This window comes from Mandrillus leucophaeus, unplaced genomic scaffold (assembly GCF_000951045.1).
Source record: "Mandrillus leucophaeus isolate KB7577 unplaced genomic scaffold, Mleu.le_1.0 Scaffold1132, whole genome shotgun sequence".
In the NCBI taxonomy this organism is placed as follows: domain Eukaryota; kingdom Metazoa; phylum Chordata; class Mammalia; order Primates; family Cercopithecidae; genus Mandrillus; species Mandrillus leucophaeus.
The window spans coordinates 979,694-1,004,416 of NW_012099566.1; the positions used below are offsets into that span (position 1 = coordinate 979,694).

General features: G+C 34.6%; 1 protein-coding gene across 1 annotated transcript in view; it reads right to left on the reverse strand.

The window, feature by feature from the left end:
• Positions 1-24,723, reverse strand: part of LOC105550779 (complement factor H-like) — a 65,610-nt gene that overhangs the window by 34,102 nt on the left and 6,785 nt on the right. Inside the window, exons 2-7 of the mRNA XM_011995800.1 lie at positions 21,014-21,196; positions 18,915-19,091; positions 6,284-6,460; positions 4,934-5,116; positions 4,647-4,826; positions 3,071-3,247 (exon numbers count right to left, since the gene is read on the reverse strand). Coding sequence (XP_011851190.1) covers positions 3,071-3,247; positions 4,647-4,826; positions 4,934-5,116; positions 6,284-6,460; positions 18,915-19,091; positions 21,014-21,196 — 1,077 coding nt within the window. The remainder of the gene's footprint in view (positions 1-3,070; positions 3,248-4,646; positions 4,827-4,933; positions 5,117-6,283; positions 6,461-18,914; positions 19,092-21,013; positions 21,197-24,723) is intronic.

Below are 24,723 nucleotides of genomic sequence, written 5' to 3' on the forward strand. Positions count from 1 at the left end.
GAGAGAGCATAAGGACGCTTTTCTGCCTTACCAGAAATGTTAAAAGAAGTTCTTGAAGGTGAAAGAAGAGGATGCTAATTAGTAAGATGAAGTTGTTAAAGTATAAAACTTACTGGTAAAAGTAAGTACAACATGAAATTCAAACACTCTAATACTGTAATGGTGATGGATAAATATAGCTAGCATGAAGGTTAAAAGGCAAAGGTACTAAGAACAACTAAAGCTACAAACTTTATTAAGAGATACCAATGATTGAAAGATGCAAAGTATGTGATCAAAGACAAAACATGGAAGGAGCAGAGTAAAATTCAGAGATTTTATATGTAATCAAAATTCAGTTTCTATCGACATAAAATAGCCTTTTATAATATATGTTATGCAAGCCTAAGGATAGCCACAAAGCAAAACCTCTAATAGATACACAAAAGATTAAAAGAAAAAATCCTAAGCATATGGCTACAAAAGTCATCAAACCATGAACAAAGCAAGCAAGAGAGAAAGAAACAATGAATTTAAAAAACAACCAGAACACAATTAACGAATTGCCACTATAAATCCTTACCTATCTAAAATTACTTTACATAGGAATGGAATATATTCTATAATCAAAAGGCATAGAATGACTAAATAAATTAAAAATTAATACGCAATTATAAACTGCTTACTTAACTGTAAGGTACATTCATAGATTGCAGGGAAGGCATGGAAAAATCTATAAAAAGAAAAACTAAAAGAGAACAGGGGTAGTTATACTCATTTCAGACAAAATAGACTTATGGGAAAAATTGTATAAGGGTACAAAGAAGGTTATTATATAATGATAATGTGGTAAATTTGTCAAGATAATACAACTATTTTAAACCTATATATGCACTCAACATCAAAGCAACTAAATATATAAAGGAAACATTTAGCAATCTGAATGGAGTTGTGGACTGCCACATAGTAATAGTAAGGGATATCAATATTTTACTTTCAACATTGAGACAGATCATCCAGACAGAATATCAATAAGGAAACATTATACTTGAACAATAATTTATACCAAATAGATTGGACAGACATATAAAGAACATTCCACATAACAACAAAACACATATTATTCTCAAATGCACACAGAATATTCTCCAGAATATATTATATGTTAGGCCACAAAACAAGTCTTATCAAATTCAAGAAGACAGAAATTATATCAAGTCACTTTTCTGACAACAAAGGTATGAAAGGAGAAATCAATAATAGGAAGAATTATGGGAAATTTTAAATTAGGTGAAAATTAGACAATATGCTCTGAAACAATAATAGGGTCAAAACATTTCAAATAAATTTAAAAATATTTTGAGAAAAGGAGAATGGAAACAAAACATAGCAAAACTTATGGGATGCAGCAAAAGTAGTTATAAGATGGACGTTTTTAGGAATAATTGCCTACATCAAGACAATGGAAAGAATTCAGATAAACAATTTACTAGTACACCTCAAAGAAGCAGAAAAACATGAACAAACTAGTCAATTCCAAAATTAGTAGAAGGATAGAAATCATAAAGATCAGAGTAAAGTAGAGCCCCCAAAGCAGTACAAAATATCAATGAAAGAATAGTTTTTTTAAGATGATAAAAAATTGACAAAGCTTTAACCAGAATAACTAAAAAAGAGAGAGATGGCTTAAAGAAACACAATTGGAGATGAAAAAGGTGACATTACAACTGATATCACAAAAATATAAAGAATAATGAGAGACAATTATTAGCAATTATACACCAACAAATTGGATCATCTAGAAGAAATGGATACATTTCTAGACACACACAGCCTACTAAGATTAATTCAGAGGAAATAGAAAGTCTGAACAGAGTAATCATGAGGAAAGAGATTAAGTCAGTAATAAAATGTTTCCCATCAAAGAAAATCCAAGACCCGATGGTTTCATTGCTGAATTATAACAACATTTTAAAAGACCTAATACCGACTCTTCTAAAACGACTCCAAAACTTTTAAGAGATCATTTCTCTAACTCATTGTAGTGGCCCAACATTACTCTGAAACCAAAACCAGACAAGGACACAACGCAAAAAGAAAACTACAGGCAAAATCCCCTGATGAACATAGGTACAAAATCCCTCAACATTATACTAGGAAAACAAATCCTACAGCACATTAAAAAGATAATTCACTATGATCAAGTGAGTTTAATCCAAGGAATGCAAAGGTGGTTTAACATAGGCAAATCAGTAAAGGTGATGCATCACATTAACAGAAAGGACAATAACCATACGATCATTTTAATAAAGCTCTATAGAAGTGCTAACACTATAAAACTTCAAGAAAAATCTGTAGAACATGTACACTTCACTGCATGTATATATTATTTGCTTCTTTAAGGACTCTAAATATATTGAAATGTCGATAGTAGATTAGTTTTTGTATTGGTTGTCAATGCTTTCTGTTTTTCCTAGACTGGCAGATACTGGTAAAAATATTGAAGCTAGTGAGGAAAGGAACGCCACAATTGGAGAACAAAATACATGTATCAAATGTGGGAAGACTGGAATAAACCCTAAACTATTCAAGTGAAATTGTATGTGTCAATATGACTAACTTTTCAATATAGATAAACAATAAATTAATAGATAAATAGATGATTAGGTAGATGAACAGATAGATGAATAGAGAGATAGATTAAATAAATGAATCAATGGAAATAAATATAGATACATACATAAATACACACATACACAAACAGATACATAGTAGTTATTGGCATAGACAGAGGTATAGGCCCAGGAACATTTGTTGACAAGGAAAGGAATGAGAAGCATTGGTCCTCCAACAGTAATTATGACATGAAGTGCCTGATTTGTGTGTGGGCGTGTGTGTGTGTTTTATACTAAAGGTAACTAATTCACATGGCACAGTTAGTATTAGGAACAATGTTTTCATTAGTTTCTAAATTACCTGCCTTATTCAGGAGCATTTGTAATAATAAATAGTTAAAGTTTTTAAGACACACATACATAATACTTTTCCAAATGAGAAAGAATACTTTTCTGAAAACAAAATAAGAGCTTACTTGAACAGGTCACTTCCGGATCCCACCTTCCATTTATGCAGACTGCATGTAGGCGTTCTCCTTTTCCTCTACATCTGTACCTCATGGTAGAATTATGATCGAATTCCTTCTTGCTTGTTAAATTTTCCACAATTACAATTGAATTTGGTGATTTGCACTTCTTAAGTTGATCTGTTGCTATAAAATAAATATATTTTTATGAAAATTCAAATTATAAAAATAAAACCAACTATCACATAAAAATAGTTACAAAGTAAATAGTATTAGCATCATAAAATTATGAGTTATCATTATAAATTTCACCAAGTTATTCCTGATTACATTGCATCAAAATGCTATTATGTAAAAATATAAGCCCTGCATTCTGTCGCTGAAATGTTAGAGATATCTATCATAAGACGTTTTGTTCTTTGGGAAATACAAAATATTATTGGATATTTCATTGGATGAATAAGTACGACTGGACATTTAGGACTCTTAGAATTAGGACCCAGGAAAATTTAGGAAATAACTCAGTTTTAGAGAAAAGTGAATGAGGGTCCCCAAGATCCTCCTGGTTAGTCATCAAGGAGGCAAAATGATTTTAAAGATTGTAAATCTCAAGTCGCACTGTAAGTGAATCACCTTACCTTCTTGCTAATCAAGACATGAGACTTACAGTGTGAAGTCCATCAATGAGATTTACGTCCTGACTCAGTCCCTGACTACCTCACGTCACTTAGCTATATCACTGACATAGAGGGCCTGTGGCCCACCAACCCTGCAGCACATTAACTTATTTTGGTTGATATGGAACAAACTGAAAAATTATTGCTTTTGGAAGCTTTAAGAGAGAAAAGAATCCTATGGGAGAGTAGTAAGTGATATTTTGTCAACTTTGTTTCTTTGCTTTGCAGTGCCAAAAAGGAGTACCATATAATAACAATAATATTTTTATTTTATATAAAACAGTTATAATTTCTCAGTAATAGTACTCATATTTAATAATATGACAAATTTTTAATATTTTAATTTTTTAAAGAAAGAGTCTTACTCTGTCACCCAGGCTGGAATGCACAACAAAGCTCACTGCAAACTCGAACTCCTGGCCTTAAGCAATCATCCCTCCTCAGCCTCCTTAGTAGCTGGATTACAGGCATGCACCACCACACCTAACTAATTACACAAATTTTTTTTATAGAGATGGGCTTTTGCTATATTGCCCACACCAGTCTCTAGCTCTTGGCCTCAAGCATTCTTCTTGCCTTGGCCTCCCAAAGTGTTGGGAGTATAGGCGTGAGCAACCACCCTGGCCTCACATGAAAATTTTATAAGTAAAATGTTGCTTCACGCTTTTAAATATAAACAATACTGATATCAGAGGCAGAAAGAGTCATAAAATTATATTGCTAACTATATTTTTTCTCTCTAGACACATGTTGAATTATAAACAATATGAGAAAGATTGGTTTCATTATATTGAAGACTGAACATTTTGAGCCATATCTGTAAATTTCAAAAATTCAGTTGCTAATATTTTTTTTACAATAAAAATATTAAACTTTATTCAATGTTGATTTAAGAGGTGTATTCTCACCCACACACTGAGGAAGTTGGGTCCATACTCCATGAATACACGTAATTGATCTGTGCCCAATCATTGTAAATGATTCTGAGCAAGTGAACTCCACCGCATCTCCATAGTAATAAGGAGGGGAAGAAAGCTCAGAATAGCCATGTTCAAGTTCAGGTATATCTCCACAGGTACTCTCCTCCTCTATGTAAATTTTACAAAAAAGTTTATTGTGAAAACATGATTTATGTGTTTTAGATACAAAATGCAAAAGTTTTGACGAGTCTAAATATTAATATTTTATACATTACCGATACACACTGGCAAAGCTGTCCACGCTCCATCAACACATTGAATTTTATTAGGTCCCTTCAGTAGAAATCTAGGATTGCAATAATATTCCACCACTTCACTGTGTCTATATTCTTCTTTCGTTTTTTCCTTAACATTCCCATTGAGGAGTTCAGGAGGTGGACCACACGACCGTACTTGCTCTATAGTAGAAATACTATGTAAATAATGGTTAAATTGTCTGTTTTACAATATAAAAATTCAGTGCAATGGAAAGACTTTCTTATTTTATTCATGTATTCTTCATTATGTAACTTATTACAGCATTGTAAACAATGAAGAATGGTGTTCATATTGTATTACTTATACTAAATTGTCATATTGAAGGTATGATAAAAGGTTAAATATATACTCAGACTTCCAGATATCTTAAAGATGCAAGAAAATCAATTAGCAAATGTGGTTATGAAAATCATGTTAATTTTTACATTTCATGGAAACATTTTGTCGTAACATTTTGGAAAAATATCATAACTGAGGCAAGCATTTGATCAACATACTTTAAGTTTGACTAATCAATACAAGCAACTGAATTGAATATAAACTGCTTAAATATTGTTTAGACACACTCAGTGAAACTTAAGTTACAGCTCACACTATATAAAATGTCCAAAATGGATGCTGACATTTCAGGCAAAATGAAAATTTACAAAGAAATCCCTCCATTGTCAGCCATGCTATGGTTTAAATGTCACTTCTAACCCCATGTTGAAACTTCATCCCAAATGTTTCAGGCGGGGCCTAATGGGAAATGTTTGGGTCATGGATATGGATCTCTCATGAACAGATGAACGCCCCCACTCAGGGAGAGTTCTCATTCTATTAGTTCCTGCAAGAGCTGGTTCTTATGAAGAGCCTGTCACTGCCCTGCTCTCTCTCTTGCTTCCTCTCTCATCATGTGTTCTCTGGACACACTGGCTCCTCTTTCCCTTCTACCAGCATTCTGTGGCTCTCACTGAATGCAGATGTCCAATCTTGAATTTTATAGTCATGAGAACAGTGAGCCAAATAAAACATTTTTATAAATCATCCAGCCTCAGTTATTCCTTTACGGAAACATAAACCTAAAGTAGACTAAGACTGACAACAACTGTGTGTCTAAGAACACTTCTAGTACACCGTTCAAGAAACAATGGAGATTAACTTAAGTAACTGAACCTTAGGTATTCGGTACCCAACACATATCCTTCACAGGCAAATCTTTGACTTAATTCATTAGACAATAGAAGCCCAAAATAAATTAAGAAAAAAAAAAATTTGGTATTCAAAGTTCTAATTCTTATTTCAGCAATTGTAAGATAAGCATTCACCTTTACATGTTGGGAGATCAGGAGATAATCCAAAGTGGTAGCACTGAACTGAATTCGGTCCAACTCTTGTAAATCCTAGTTTGCAGGAGAATTTCAACACCTCTCCAACTTTATACTGGTCTTTCTTGGGATCAGGAACTAAGTGTACATCTATTTTAGGAAGTTCACATTCTCTTTCTGAAAAAAGGTAAAATAATTTCATGAGAATATACAATTAATCGTTGCCAAAGTAAATTTTACATGTGCCACAATAAAGCGAGGTTGATACTGGGTATACAGAGGGGCATCAGATAAATCCTTTTCCCTGTAAAGAATGCTACATATTATGTTTTACATACTGTCTAAATTGAAATGGAACTTTATGATAAATGTTACGGTATTGAAATGTATCTGTTCTAAACATTAATTTGTAAATCCAACTTATTTACAATGAAATTAGTTTTAATCACTGATGTTTATGAAATTTAATATTACTTTTTTTATTCAAAACACGAAATTACTCTCTCATATTAAAAAAGACTAATTTGGCCTGGCGCGGTGGCTCAAGTCTGTAATCCCAGCACTTTGGGAGGCCGAGACGGACGGATCACGAGGTCAGGAGATCCAGACCATCCTGGCTAACACGGTGAAACCCCGTCTCTACTAAAAAATACAAAAATCTAGCCGGGCGAGGTGGCGGGCGCCTGTAGTCCCAGCTACTCGGGAGGCTGAGGCAGGAGAATGGCATGAACCCGGGAGGCGGAGCTTGCAGTGAGCTGAGATCCGGCCACTGCACTCCAGCCTGGGCAACAGAGCGAAACTCCGTTTCAAAAAAAAAAAAGACTAATTTACAATTTTAAAAGTGCATATAGACCAGAATTGGGGCTTTTTAAAAACAAGATGGCCAGCTACTTGGGAGGCTGAGGCAGGAGAATGGCGTGAACCCGGGAGGCGGAGCTTGCAGTGAGCTGAGATCCGGCCATTGCACTCCAGCCTGGGCGGCAGAGCGAGACTCCATCTCAAAAAAAAAAAAAAAAAAACAAGATGGCTGAGTAAGGAGTTTGGACACCAGTTCTTCTCAGAAAGAAGAACCAAAGTTACAGGAAAATGTTCATAACTTGAAAAATATCAAAGAGAGGGTGCAGGAGCGTCATAGAGAAATCATGGAGAAAAGCCAAAGCATGGAAAGAGATAGAAGCAAGAGCCTCAAAGGTTGACTAAGATCCTGTGGGACTTCATAGGCAGTGTAGGTAGGAGTCTTTTGGACTCCCTGCAGCTCACTATGTGGATCCAAGCTGTCGAGAGCTCTTCTGCCTTCATGAACCCACACACTGGTGTGAGTGGAGATTTGGGAACTTCTTGAGGGCATTACACCAGACTACTAGCTTGAACAGGGTCATTTGCCTTCCCCTTGGACCTAAGCTACAGTGGTAGGTTTCATGCCTGTAGTGCACTCATGTGGGGACTGTATCCTACACAGGAACCTCAGCCCTCTGATCCCATAACACCAGAGCCACACAGACATTCCCTGGCACCTGGTTGGATGTGGCAGTCCCCCATAGCTGGTTGGACCCAAGAGAGTTACAGCATTCTCAGTAGTTTAACCATGAGGGAGTGCTATTCCTAATGGAAACTGCAACAAAGGGACACCCCTTTTGACAAATAAAACTGTAGCATTCACTTTCCCGTGTGCAAGAGCAACCTGCTTGTGGGCTGAAAATGACTACACCACTTCCAGCAGACCCATAGACGCGGTGTTTGGCTCTGCAAGGGAGGAGTATAGATCCATCTCAGAGGCCCAGTGGTCCCAGTGCTTGGGCGCAGATGTAGAGAGGGGGACATCTCCCCTCTGCCCAATTCTGTGGACATAGCTGTGGTCACTCGCAAAGGAGACTGGTGCAGACACACCAGAGGACAGACATTCTAGGTGTATTAAGGGTGGCTACATCTCCATTGGTGATGTGCCCAGTGAACCCAGGCTTGCAAGAAAGACAAGCTAGGGATATCTCACCAGGGTCTTCCCCTGACACCCCTGTCAGGGCTGGTGCTTGTGCTCATCCTTGGAGCATCCAAGGGTGAGCTTAGTGGTTCAGATCCACCCCCCTTTTGTCCCCAGCTCCTCAGACCATTGTACCTTTCATAGATCAGTCCATTCCCTGGGGCAACAGAGAGTTTCTCCCATAAACAATGACAAGCACAGGCTCAACTGCTTCTGCTGCAGCTGGCTCTTGCCTGTCCACGCCACCTACTGTCCTGAATGTTAAACTGCACAGCCCAATGCAAAATGCTGACACTAGGGCATGATGCTGGAGAACGAAGTTAGTTTTCTGCGACGTCTTCCATACCAGCCCTTCAGGAGGCAGTAAGCCTCGTCAGGCACCCAGTACATAACTACTACAACCAGCAATTAAGAAAACCATCACACAAAAATTGTCGCTAACCAATGTACTCATACAGCGTCTTTACCATTGAAAGAACCCAGAACCTAAACCAAATAACTCTATACAACATACATCATAGTCATATTCTCAAAGGGAAAAACAAATCCTATCTATTGGAAACTACAGTCAAAAATAAGAAGAGATAGTTCATCTGGATGAAAAGAAACCATTGAAACATTTCTGGAAGTATGATTTAAAAGAGCGTATTACAACACTCCCAAAGGATCACACTAACTCGTCAGCAATAAGTCCTAACCAAAATACAATCTTTGAAATATCAGATAAAGAATTTAAAACATTTATTTCAAAGTAGCTAAATGGAGTCCAAGAGAAAGTTGAAAAGCAACACAAAGAAATTAGAAAAGAAACTCAGGATATGACTGAAAAATGCACCAAAATATGTTTTTAAAAACAAACAACTTATGGTAATGAAAAATTCATTGAAGAATTACAATATATAGTTGAAAGATTTAATTACAGATTATATCAAGCAGAAAAACTTGCTCTCAGAGCTTGAAGAAAGGTCTTTCAAATTAACCCTGTCAGACAAAAATAAAGAGCAAATAGCTTTTTTTAAATGAGCAAAGGTTTTGAGAAAAATGGCGTTCTAAAAAAATGAGAAAACTTAAGAGTTATAGGTATTCTTGAGGGAGAAGAGCTAAAAGTTAGAAAACCTTTCTGAGGAAAATTTGTCTCCTCTTGCCTTCTTGCTAGAGATAAAGATGTTTGTATACTAGAGGCTCAGATAACAGCAGGAAGATACATTGTGAGATGAACTTCTACAAACATATAGTCATCAGGCTATCTAAAGTCAATGTGAATGGGAAAAATTATAGAATCAGCAAGAGAACACATCTAATCAACTATAAAGAAAATCTCATAAGACTAACAGTGGACTTCTCAGCAGAAACTTTACAAGCCAGAAGAGATTGGTGTCCTATTTTCAGAGTTCTTTTCAGAAAGATTATTTCATATTTCTTGAAAAAACACCTATTAGAGATATATTTTGTATTTTGCTAAACTAAGCTTCATAAATGAGGAATACATAAAATCTTTCCAGGACAAGCTAATACTAAGGGAATTCATCACCAGTAGAAATCCACTTTAGGAATTCACCCCACAATAAATGATCCAGGTTGTTCTGAACATGAAATCAGATGGTCAATACTCACCATCATAAAGACATGCAAAAGTACAAAACTCACAGGTCTTATTAAATAATTACACAGTTGAGACTACAAACCAGCTAGGTAACAACTAACATAATGACAAGAACAAAACCTCACATGACAATATTAACTTCTAACATAAATAGATTAAATGTTCCACTTAAAAGATACAGATTTGTGGGCCAAATTTAGAAAACAGAAACCAACCACATGCTGCTCACAAGAAACCCACCTAACTGAGAGAAACTTATACAAACTCATGATAAATGTACGGAAACAGGTATTTTGAACAACAGAAACAAAAAGTATTTGGTATAGTTATATTTATATATAAAAAAGACTTTAAATCAGCATCAGAAAAAAAGACAGTGAAGATCATCATATAATGATAAAGGAAGCAAGAAGATATAATAATTCTAAATATATATGCACTCAAAACTTCAGCACCCATATTCATAAAGGAAATGCTACTAGAGCTAAGTGGAAAGATAAACGGCAATATAATGAGGACGAGCAAACTCCACACGCCCAATGACTGTACTAGCCAGATTTTCTGGAAAAAAAATAAACAAAGAAACCTTATACTTACATTGGATTCTAAAACAAATGGACTTTATGGGTATTTAATGACATTCCACCCAGCAACCTCAGAATATATGTTCTTCACACCTGTGAATGGAACATTCTCCAAAATAGACCGTATGCTAGGCTACAGCCACAAAGCAAGTTTCAAAAAACTTTAAAGCTTAGAAATAATATCAAGTATCTTATCAGAACATGGTGAAATATAACTAGAAATTAATGTCATAAATAATTTTCAAAACTATCCATATACATGAAAAGTAAATGACTTCTGAGTGATTTTTGAGTCAGTGATAAAATTAAGATGGAAATTTAAAAAAAATTAAAACAAATGAAAATACAGACACAGCATACGAAAACCTCTAGGATATGGCAAAAGCAGTGCTAATAGGAATGTTTACAGTGTGAAATGCCTGTATAAAAAGATAGAAAAGTCATAAATTAACCTAACCTTACACCTAAAGAAACTAGAGAAAACAGAACAACTAAACCCAAAACTAGCAGAAGAAAACAAATTAAAAAAAAATCATAGAAGAACTAAGTAAAATTGGGACCAAATAAAAATAGAAGATCAAAAAACACAAAGTTAGTTTTCTGAGAAGATAAACAAGATTAATAGACCACTAGCAAGACTAATCGGGAGAAGAAGAAAAAAGGTTACAATAAACACAAGTACTTTACTTCCACACAAGTAGAAATGAAGAATAGAAACATTGCAATTGATACCACAGAAATAAAAAAATCACCAGAGAATCTAGAGAAAATGAATAAATTGATTAGAAACATACAGCCTTCAAAATTGAACAAGGAAGGAATAGAAATACTGAACAGATCAATACCACCAATAACAAGCAGTGAGATTTAATCTGTCATAAAATCTCTACCAGTTAAAAAAATATAAAAGCCCAGTGCCAGAAGGATAAATGGCCAATTTCTACCAGACATACAAAGGAGAATCAATACCAATCCACTGAAACTGCTCCAAAAACATCAAGGAAGAGAAAATCTTCTCTAACTCATTCTATAAAGCCGGCCATCGACAACAGAACAAATAAACTAGTGGCCAGGATCCTCAGTGAGAATACCTGCTAAATCCTAAACGAATACTAGAAAATTTAATCCAACAGCATATCAAAGTGATGATACATCCCAATTAAGTGGCTTTTATTTCAGGGATGCAAAATTGGTTCAATATAAGGTAAATCAATAAATGTGACTTGCCATATAAACAGAATTTTTTTAAAAATTAGATGATTATTTCGATAGATGCGGAAAAAAATTGATAAAATTCAGTATTACTTCTTAATGAATATAGTCAAGACACTAGTGGAAAGAACATATCTCAAAATAAAAGCCATATATCACAAAAACCTACAGCCGACATTATACTAAATGGAAAAAGTTGAAAGTGTTCCCCCATAAGAACTAGAATAGGATAACAATGCCCAGTTTCTCTGCTTTAACTCAACATAGTGCTGGAAGTCCTAGCCAGAGTAATCAGGCAAGAGAAAGGAATACAAGGCATTCATATGGAAAATGAGGAAGTCAAATTCTCTCTGTTCACTGATGATATGATCTTGTACCTAGAAAATCCTAAAAACTCCTCTAAAAATTCCTAAATTATGTAAATGAATTTAGTAAAATTTCAGAATACAAAATTGATGTACAAAAATTGGTAGCATTTCTGTACATCAATGATGGCCAACTTGAGAACCAAATCAGAACTCAATCATCTCATTTCCAGTAACCATAAAACAAATTAAATATCTAAGAATGCAATTAACCATGAGAGTGAGAGATCCCTGCAAGGAAAACTACAAACACTGATGAAAGAAACTGTAGAGGAGACAAAAATATGGGAAAACATCCCATGATCATAGAATGGAAGAATCAACGTTATTAAAATGGCAATACTGCCCAACACCATCTATACATCCAATGCAATTCCAAAGAAAATGGCAACATCGATTTTCACTTAATTCAGAAAAAAACTGCTCTAAAATTCATATGAAACCCTAAAGATCCCAAGTAGCTAAAGAAATTCTAAGCAAGGGCATCATGTTACCTGACTTCAAATTATACTACAAGCCTGCAGTGGCCAAAACATCATGGTACTGGTATAAAAATGGACACACAGAAAAATGGAACAGAATAGAGAATTCAGAAATAAAATCACAACTTACAACCAACTGAACTTCAACAAAGTAGTCAAGAACATACACTGAGGAAAAGAGGCACTATTCAGTAAATGGTGATAAGAAATTTGGATAGCCACATGCAAAAGAATGAAACTGGACTCCTATCTCTTGCCACATAAAACAATTAATCCCAAATGGATTAAATAATTTAATGTAAAACCTGAAACTATGAAAATCATGCAAGAAACCTAGGGTAAACTCTTCCGGACATTGGATTAGGCAAAGAATTTACAATTAGGACTTCTAAAGGAAATGCAATAAAATCAAGTACAGACAAATACATCTGAATTAAACTAAAAATCTTTTGCACAGCAAAAGAAGTAATAAACAGAGTAAACAGACAACCTCAGAATGGAAGAAAATATTTGCAAACTATGAATCTGAAAAAGAACTGATATTCAGAATCTACAAAAAACTGAAACAACTCAACAAGAAAAAAATCAGGTAATCCCATGAAAAAGTGGGCAAAGGATATGAAGAGACATTTTGCAAAAGAAGACATAAAAATGACCAAGAAACATGAAAAAAACTCAATATCACTAATCATCAGAGAAATGAAAATTTAAAAATGATTATCATGTTATATTAGACACAACGGCCACTGTGAAATACTCAAAAAATATTAAATGTTGGTGACAGTGAGAAGAAAGAAGAATGCTTATACGCTGTTGGTAGCTATATAAATTAGTACAACCTCTATGGAAAACAGAACGGACATTTCTCAAAGAACTAAAAACAGAACTATGATTTCATCCAGCAATCCCACCGTGTATCTACCCAAAGGAAATAAATTATCATATCAAAATGATAGCCGGACTCATATGTTTATAGCTTCACTACTCACAGCAACAATTATATGGAATCAAACTAATGGTCCATCAACAGATGATTGGATAAAGAATATGTGTGGGGGGGGTGTATATATATATATACACACACACACATATATATACACACACACACATATATACACACACACACATATATACACACACACGTATATATATATACACACACACACATATATATATATATGCCATAGAATATTACACAACTTAAAAAAAAAGGAAAAGAAAAGAAAAAATCATGCCTTCAGAAGCAACATGTATAAAACTAGAGGCCATTATTTTAGGTGAAATAATTCAGATTCAGAAAGTGAAATCCTGTGTATTGTCACTTATAAATGGGAGCTAAATAAAGTGCACATACGGAGAGTGCTGAATAATAGACATTGGAGACTCAGAAAGGTGGCAGGATAGCAGGAGGCTGAGGAACAAGAAATTACCTAATGGGTGCAATGTTCACTATTCGAGTGACGAATACACTAAAAGTACAGACTTCACCGCTATGCAATATATCCATGCAACAAAACTGCATTTGGACCCTCTAAACGTATAAAACATAGAAATTAAAATTTAAAAAAGAAAAGAACGCATCATAAAACACCATGGGAATATCTTAAGAAGTTAAATTTATAATAGAACTGGAGAGGATCCTGAGAATAATGATGATATAGTATCTGTCACTGCAGAGTCAAGGATACCTTTATTTAACTGAAACTAAACCACCTTCAAATAATTCCTGGTCTCGTCATGTTTATAATTCTTGGTGATTGACATATACATCACAAAAAGGTAAATTATCATCAAAGATTTATTAGTGAAGATGTATGCACTAAGAAATTAATTAAAATTGGTATTTTTGTTTACTGTAATCAAGGAAAAAGAACCCAAAATAGCATTTCTAATATATTTTAAGTTAGAAAAACATAAAAATCACATAATTAATATATTACAAATAAAGAAAACAAACTAAGATATATTTTCAAGGTCACATGGAAAGGCAAATTCTAGGTATCCTGAATATTTATGCTAACATAGAACAATTTGGGGCTGGGCGCAGTGGCTCACACCTGTAATCCCACCAGTTTGGGAGGCTGAGGCGGGCGAATCACAAGGTCAGGAGATCGAGACCATCCTGGCTAACACAGTGAAACCCTGTCTTTACTAAAAATACAAAAAATTAGCCGGGTGTGGTGGCGGGCGCCTGTAGTCCCAGCTACTGGGGAGATTGAGGTAGGAGAATGGCGTGAACCCAGGAGGCAGAGGTTGCAGTGAGCCGAGATTGTGCCACTGCACTTCAGCCTGGGTGATAGAGCAAGACTCCATCTCAAAAAAATAAAAATAAAACAAAGTAATAATTTTGTTATATCTACTATTTATATCAATGTTTAATAAATTTGATAATTATTCTGATTCAAATAAGAAATGTGTAAAATTATCTCTTACATGTTTATAATTTTTAAAAACCAGCAACATTACCAAGTATTATCCAAAATATTGTTTTTCTTATTCAGAATCCTCCTTTCTTGCTTGCTTAGAAAAGTACAAGCTAGAATTCAAAAATTAGAATCATACTAAAAAGAAAATTAATTACATCATAATCTCAATTATTACTATATAATTACAAAATTAGATTTAAACCTATTCTTAAAAGTAATGTCACAAAATAATAACTACAGAAATTTGCTTTTGTGTTTGTTTTAATGAGTTTTGCAGATTATTTCAGAAAACCACACTTGAATGAGAATTACCGGGATTTCTCTCCTAAAAGTGTATACCAATCTTCTACATAGCAATTCTTTTATTTGTATGGGTGTTTATTTACATTTTTTGGTGTTAATTTTATATAAATTCTCTCTGTAATAATACTGTGAAAAGCATTATCTTAAAAAGAAAAGGTAAGATCTTGATTATTGGGTATTATTCAATTGCTGTATTTATATGGAGGTAATAACTTAGGAAACGTGATTTAGAGAAGAATGTGAATGGACACTCCCTGAATTAGAAATATTTTTCTTCATCTAAAACTCAAAACCCTAAGTCCTAGTACTGGATATGTGAAATATTAGTATGAATTTTTAACTCTGAGGTATATACTCCTTGAAGATTATAAAACTTATTTAGCTTAAGTGCTCTGTAATAACAATTCTGTGGAAAATTTTCAACAAAGAGAGACCTCCTAGGACAGTTGAAATACACTCAGATGTCTGTCAATCTGTATGCAGTTTTCTGTTACATGGCTGAGAGAAGAATATTTGAAACGAGTACTAAGCTGGCATTTCTTCATTTAATGTTTGGAGGCTTGTACTACACTAGCAAATTCCTAGTTATGTGTTCAAATGATCCTAAGTCTTTGTACAGTTTGCAATAGAAAGCCATTTTCTACATCAGCTTCTACTGCTATGTCCGCCACTCCAACTTTCTCTCCTTTAGGTTTTCATTTCATGTCTGGTGATTGGAAAGACTATTCAAATAATATATTTGCGATTTTGTGTTCTTTTCTGAAGAAGACCCCTCAAAATTGTAAAAGCTTCTGGCTTCATAAAACCTAAATTTACCTATCATAACAGAAAAGAAATTTATGATTCTCTTAAATTAAGCCTCCCCCTCTCAATTAGAATAAAATTCAAACTCTTTATGATCCACGCCTACTCTTCCAGTGTTATCAAATATCTCTCTCCTCCACTAAATCCAGGATTCAGATTTTACAATCTTTGAATTTTATTAAAAAGGTAAAGTTCTTTCCTGCCTCAGCTGTTGCACATACCCTTCTCACTAAATGAATGGCTTTCAACCATTCTTTGCATAGATGACTTCCTATGTAAAACAGATCTCCAGTTCCTTTCATACTATTTTCTATCTCCATCATTGGATTTTCTATTTCTCTGAACCCAGTGCTCTATAAAATATATTTTAAATATTTTTATTACTTGGATATTTGGCTTATTTTGTTTTGTTTTGTTTTCCACTCTCTTATATTAGAAAAAAATCTCTGGACAGGTAGACCTGTGCTTGTGTTTTCACCATTTTCTACTGTCCTATGATAGGCATTTACATCTGCAATGACTCAAATTTAACTGGGCCTTTGACACTGTCGTTCATCCATAATTTACTCATTCTCTTTCTCAGCTGCGACTATTTCAAAACTTTTCTATTCTACCTAGTACTCCTCCTCCTCCTTCACCCACACACTATTCAATCTCAGATGACCATGTCTCATACTTCAAAACAGAATCCATCAGCTTCTACCATTTTCCAACCTTCCTGCTCATTTTCCTTCCCATCTCCTGTCACAAAGTTGTAAGCAGTCCTGTGGTCACCTGTCACAAGGTTGTAAGCAGTCCTGTTGCCACCACAGTACAATACCTCCACAGTAGCTCTGAATCCCTTCCCCTTGAATTTTCTCAGGGCAACTGTGTAAGTCATGTGTTCAGCCTTTGCAGCTTCCCTTCTGTTGTGTCTGCTCTGGTGTCTTCCATCTTTTTTTTTTTTTTTTTTTTTTAATCTTCCTTCAGTGCACAACTTTCCTCAAGCTATATTCTGAATTTCCTATTTGATGAACAGCCAGAATCTTGAAAGAGTTATGTCCGTAGTCTGTATTAAATATCTTGCTGATTATTTTTATTGACAGATCCTACTTAGGATCTGTCTTTTCTACTCTATTAAAAACCATTTTTTTTACACTTGCTGTTGGCCTGTACCTTACCTAATCCATCACAATTTCTGAACAGAACATAATAACTAAATTAGAAATATTTATCACTTTGATAGTGATAAGGTAATTAAATTACAACTTCCTTGACTTTATTATATGAGACACTATGGCAATAAATATTTATACATATTTTAGTCTGCTAACCAAAACAATCCTTTGAAATATTAGAACTGTTTGTAAATATTGTGACATTTTACCAATAAGAAAGAGTCAACAAAGCTTCAAATAGACTTGCTGTGTTGACCAAAGATACAGGCTTAGCAAGTAGTGGAAGTAGAATTCAGACAGGATGACTTCTTAAGCAATCTGTTACACTCCCTTTTCATTAATAATTCCTTCTTTTTATGTCTATGGCAACATTCTAGATTTTTTCTCCTGTTTCTCTGGGTACTTCCCCTTTTTTTCCATTTTCTTTACTGTTTATTCTTCTTCTGCCTTATTTTGAAATGTAATGTTTCAGGGCTGCGTCTTGAGCTCTTCGCTCTTATCATTCCATATTCTTATCCAATTTAGTGTCATTATTTATATGATGATACTCCGAAATGCATATCTTCTCGCTAGATGCATATCCAACTCCACAGTTCACATATCCAGTTTTGATTTTCCATTGGCAACTGAACCATAATGTGACCAAGTCAAAAGTTGCAACAGCCCTCTCAAAATGCTTTCTCTCCAGTCAGTACAATTTTCCAAAATGGTATTCCCATTTACCTACATACTTGTGAGAAAACAATTAAAAACAAACATGTGAGTCCCTTGATCTCACTCTTTTTCACACCCAACGTTTAGTAACATCACCTGTACTTTCCAACACCAAAATGTTTTCCAAATCAGCCTTCCACTCTGCACCTCCTCTATCATCACTCGCTCTCAGTCCCCACACTTTCTCATTCTACCTGGACTCATTGTGTCGCCTCTTGCCTACAAAAAGTACAGCATCCAGGAAAACAATTCAACAAAACTAGAAATCAAATTATACCATTCCTTTTCTTAAAACTATTTTATGGGCTTTCATCAGTCATAAAATGAATCCAAATGATAGGATGCCCTGAGCTGATCTGGACAATTGTTTCCTTGCCTCCCATCTAGCCTCAGCAGGCTAGACTCTGCTTTACCACCTTGAAATACATTGTTTTGTTTTTACAGCTTTGCACGTATTTTTCTTTGCCTTGGAACACTCTAAATATACACTTGTTTACCCACAGAGTAGATCCTTCTTCTAACCCTGAAAAATAGATGGCTGATTGGAAAACATAAATGAGATTCATGTAATAGTCCTCAGAACTTGTTAAAGTTAGAAAATAAAGAACTAAGCTCAGAAAGTACAGAACTTAACACAAAAGATAGTAGATGTAAAATAGAAATTAAAAAACAAATTAGCTGAAGAAATTGTAACAAATTATAATTTTGGTAATGAGTGCTAGGTTCTAAATAATTTGAAAGCTTTTATTTAGGGTAACAAAAGCAATTGCACTATAATCACAAATCTGGAAGGTAGGTGGCCCATAGGAAACATTAATTTAATGCACTATTTTAGAAATAGTTTCAAAACCCCCCTTCTTTTCCCAGTTTATGTTAAATCAGGAGATACCTTGATTTTAGTCAACATTCCTTAAGAATTTCTCTATATAATTCAAATTTTAAAAATTGGAACACAGATTTATTTTCATTTTGAAAAATGAATTTCTGAAAAACCAGTACTTACCATAACATACGGGTAAATCAGACCAACCATTGTCACCGCACACTATGGAGCCAGTGGTGCTTCCAGTATTACTTTCATAACCATCATGGCATTCATAGTCCAATGTGTCATTCAGCTTAAACCATGTGACGTTATTTTTAGCTCTGGCATTCTCAAATACTGGCATATCACAAGATTCTAGTCCATAAAAAATTTAGAATATTATTTCTAATGTCATATGATAAACAACCTGAGTATTTCCCATTCTAAGAATAAAAAGCTTTATTGATTAGATACACTAATAAATAAGTACTGTACAAAAATAACCTGTGGCTGGTGAGAATTTATTGTCCTAAAATAGTTGTCAAAAGTGAAAGTATATGTTTCTACACAGCATTTTTTTTCATTGCTTAAGCCCCAAAATCTATTTTAGGAACGTTTTTCTTAATTCATTTATATAAAGCATTTATGACAATGCTAGTAATAAAACAAGTCACTACAGGTGTATATTACTTTTTTAAAGAAAATCATAACAGAATTTTGTAAATTAAGAGTCCAGACTAATCTGTAGTTAAGACATATGTAAAAAGGAAAAAAAAGATTGAAAAGATGAATTCGCATGTTATACAAGACATTTTCTCTTTCATAATAAGAAAATCTTAAAAGAATAATTAAAAATTTAGTATAGGCCGGGCGCAGTGGCTCAAGCCTGTAATCCTAGCACTTTGGGAGGCCGAGACGGGCGGATCTCGAGGTCAGGAGATCGAGACCATTCCGGCTAACACGGTGAAACCGCGTCTGTACTAAAAAATACAAAAAAACTAGCCGGGCGAGGTGGCGGGAGCCTGTAGTTCCAGCTACTCGGGAGGCTGAGGCAGGAGAATGGCGTAAACCCGGGAGGCGGAGCTTGCAGTGAGCTGAGATCCGGCCACTGCACTCCAGCCTAGGCGACAGAGCGAGACTCCGTCTCAAAAAACAAAAAAAAAAAGTATAAAATCAGTTTTTTATGAGGAGCAACATTTTTTTTGTAAACTAGACCTCATATTAAGCATAGACATTAAAAAAATGAAAACAGTGTACATGAATAAACTAGATACTCACTTTACTTAACATGAATATATTAAACATTACTTCAAATATATTACTGAGAGGCGGGCAGATGATTTGAGTTTAGGAGTTCGAGACCAGCCTGGTAATATGGCAAAAGCCCGTCTCTACTAAAAATACAAAAATTAGGTGAGCATGATGGCAGGTGCCTGTAATCCCAGCTATTCAGGAGGCTGAGGTGGGAGAATCGCTTGAACACGGAAAACGGAGGTTACAGTGAGCCAAGATCTTGCCACTGCATTCCAACCTGGATGACGACAGAGTGAGACTCCATCTTTTTCTCTCTCTCTCTCTCTTTCTCTCTCTCTCTCTCTCTACACACACACACACACACACACACACACACATGCACACACACACACATACATATATAAATGTAACTGAGTGGTTTTGCAAAAAAATAAGACAAACTGAGCCAGTTGTTCCTAGAAAATCTTCATAAATATCTACATAGTGTGGTAGGAAAATCATGCAATAGAGCAGAAATTGGTACCATCTAGGAATATTTTGTCTCTCTACTACCTATATATTTGCAAAAATTTTCTAAGGGGGAAGATATTCAGAATTGGACATCTCCTACAGTGCCAAATCTACACATTATAGAGTTTAAATTATTTTGATATTATGCGCTATGCACCCATATCTTCATTAAAAACATTACTTTTATATCTAGGAGCAAAGACTTTGATATAAAAGGCTAATCACATAAAACAGATATATATAACAGTCATAAAGGTCTCAGCTAAAGCACAATCAGTTTAAACCAGAATACACATAAAGCTCCCTAACTTGTTTAACACAGAATGCTTTAGAGTAGGAAAAGCCTGAATGGAAAGACAGACTAATATTTGAGTAATTAATATGAAAAGAAAAAAATGATGTCTGCTATGTTCCTCTAGGTTTCTTTTTCTTATCTTTTCAAATGAAATTATATCAGACCCCAAAAGAGACTAAAGTTAGTAAACTTTTGTGTATCATCTGGATAATCAATACAAATGTAATAAATTACTTACTAATGCACGTGGGTTGAGCTGACCATCCATTTTTCCGACATGTAATTGATCCTGATGTTTCACCATCTGCTGTTATGTATCCTAGTTTGCACTGATATTTCGCTTGTTTATTTAAGGCATATGTATACTGAGATTCAGAAATAAACCCATTCTTAATATCTATACTTGATTTGGAACATGTTTCTAAAAGGGAAGAGAATAAGAAAAAGACAACCATATGTTCGATAACATTTTATGAGAACTTAAATAATATGTGAATATAAAAAATAGTAAGTCATTTGTAACTGAAAACCTGGGTAATAATAAGCATTCAAATACTTAAGTCAAGGAAAATAAGTTCTGAGTTGCCAAAGATATTATATCAATACTCTTCATCATTTTTTAAAACAAGGCTCTATTTAAGATATCTATAATTCTTTCTAAGAAATTATTGGAAATCTGTTGTCTAATGGATTTGGAATTCTCCAGCATGTCAGAAGTCAATAGACAATGAGTATTATTTCTGAGGACTCTTTAATCTTGCCTATTTTAGATCTTTTAGGCAATTCCAAAATTCACTTAGCCAATTGGAGTATCTGAGATCCTGTGATGATGTTAGAAAATCCGCCAAAATAACTGCCATAGCCTTTGGCTCCAAGAATTTGAAATGCCATTCTTACTGTGTGCTTCAAAGTAAATGGACATGCGGAGTTCAAAGAAGATGAGAGACAGTAACAGATTTATTTATCTTGAAAGGCCAAAATGATGATTCCTCAAATTATGTAGAACTTAACTTGAAAGAGTGGAAGTCACTGTTTCTGTAAATGGATGACAGAAATTACTGTCAGTTACTAGGTTGCTTCCCGGAACTCAGCTTCATTTATAAATAACACAGGGATAAGGAGAAAATCAGAAGAGGAAACATTAAATATTTTGAATTGAATGATAATAAGAATATATTAAATAAAATGTGGTGAGATGACACTCAAATAGTGCTCAGAGGGAAATTTATCATTACATAGCTCTAAAAGAAAATAATAAAAACTGAAAATAAATTATGATTTATAATAAATTATAACAAAGAAAACAAAATCCAGCATGACTACAAATTTTAAAACAAATCCAAATATGAGCAGAAATCAAACAGTAGACACAATTTAAAAAGGTAAAAGGCCAGGCAAGAATAATCAAGTAAAACAGAGTTCCAGACACAAATAAATAAATGGAACCAAATAGATGAAAATAACATTTTCAGACATTGGAAAATGGGAAGCACCTAATTCCAGAGAAAAAGTGACAATGAGATGAGTTCCATCATCAAAGTGACTTTATGCTGGGAGAAATTTTCCAAACAGCAGCAGAGAGGAGAATTCAAGCAGAAAATGACACACTTGCTGAGTAGAAGAAACAAAAGCCAGTGTTCCCAAAGAAGATGAGGTCACTAGAATCTGCAGGAAAGAAGGGGAGGTCACTAGAATCCGCAGGAAAGAGAGTGAAAAAAAGAAGAAACTATGGAGTGAAAGGGCTCTACAAATATCCACAGCAACTCCCTGGATTATTTGGCTGAATATTGACACTCTGGAGAGTAGAGCCAAACTCCCCAAGAATGGACCAAGGATACCTATCAGATGAAGAACACTACCAGAGAACAAAAAGGTAAAAGATTCCCAGAGCACACACAACACAGGGAGACATTTAAATGGAATCAATCAGAGTAGAAAGACTCTTTTGAACATCTAGGTCATTTAGTAGATACATCAGAAGTAGCTTAACATTCTGAACAAACTGTCTGCAGGTAAACGGTTTACCTAGAACTGGGACACAGTAGCCTCCCTAAACCAGCCCTTTAAAACCTTAAAAATAAGTCTTGAAAGAACCAAGTTGACCCATAACAAACTTAGACTTAAAAAAAAATTAAAACAAGTTATCCGTGGGGTCTCACAGATGTACAGACTTTAGAAGTTCCAAAGCTGCTTCTCTTAGCTAAAATGCAGAGTGGAGTTAAAAAAAAAAAAAATCCACCTTTTGGCAATAATACCCTCTCCCCACCTCCCTCCAAAAACACAGTAAATCTTTTATGGAATACTCACCCTACTCCAGTCAAACACTGATGGATAAACTACACATCAGAAGTTGTGGAATGGCACTAGAGCAGTATGAAATAAATTGGTGTCACTAAATAGTTGGGATAGAAAATGACAGTGTTCCCCTTCAATAATCTTAGCCTCTACCATTAGACATTAGAAAAAATAGAAAAAAATAGTCTCAAAGTAAGCAGAAGAAATACTACAATAAGGATCAGAGATGAAATAATAAAGAAGTAAATATGTATATAAACAAGGAAACCAAAAGCTTGTTATTTTAGATCTCTATAATTGAGAAACCTTTAGACAGACCAAATCAGAAAAAAAGATGACACAAATTGCTTATGTCAGCAATGACAGAAATGATATCATCATGGTTTTTACATATATTAAAAGAAAAATAAAAAATATTCTGAATAATGCCATGTCAATAAATTCAAGAACTTGAATTAATTAAAAAATTACTGAAGCCACAAACTATCATAGCTCTCTAAAGAAGAATTAGGCAGCATTAATAAATTATATCTATTAAACAAATTGAATTTGTAGTTGAAGGATGAAAAACAAAATATGTACTTATAAATCTAATAAAATACAGGATCTGTAGGCTGAAAATCATAAAAAACTAGTGTAAGAATGTGTGATCTTACTAAATCAAAGGATATATAATGTTCATGGACTGAAAAATTTAATACTGTTACATATCAGTTCTCCCCAGATTCATCTATGAATGTGTCCCAGTTCTGGTGAACAGCCAAGCACAATGTTTTGCACATATGGACATGCTGATTCTAAAGTCATATGGAAAGGCAAAGGGGCTAAAACAGCTAAACAATTCTTCAAAAGAAAAGAGAAGTCAAAAGCTCACATTACCAATTTTAAGACTTAGAAAAAGCTACAGTGACTAAAAGGATCTCCTGACACTGGTGAAAGGATAAACACACAGAACAATAGAAGAGAAAAGGGTGTCCAGAAATAGACTTGTGCATGGATTGATCCTTTAAATAGCTTCTATTGTATTTTGTTATAACACTATCAGGTTCACAAGCCCACTGTTTAGCAATAGGCCAATACACTGAGACAGTAGGGTTTGCAGCAAAGAAATGCTTTAATCAACACAAGGGCACCAAACAAGGAATTGGGAGGATTGTCAAGCCTCAAATCTGTTCTGGGAAGGGGCTATGTGCTAAAGACTTCAAGGGGATCATGGAGGGTGAGGGGCTAGAAAATTTGGGTTATCAATTGGTCAGGGTGAGGGGGATGAAATCACCAGGATGTGGAACCTGCATTATTTCCTGAGTCAGCTTTTTGCCGGGCTCTTTTGACCAGCTGATGTGTGTGTGTTTGTGTGTGTGTGTGTGTGTGTGTGTGTGTGTTTGCTTTTTGTTTTTGAGACGTGGTCTTGCTCTGTTGCCCAACTGGATTTCAGTAGCATGATCTCTGCTCACGGCAACTTCTGCCTCCCAGGCTCAAGTGGTCTTCCCACCTCAGATCTCCTGAGCAGCTGGTACTACAGACCTGTGCCATGATGCCTGGCTAATTTTTTAATTTTTTGTGAAAATAAGGTTTTGTCTTGTTGACCAGTATGTTGGCAGTTTTTGTTTTTCTTCTTTCTTTTTTCTTTTCTTTTTTTTTTTTTTTTTTTTT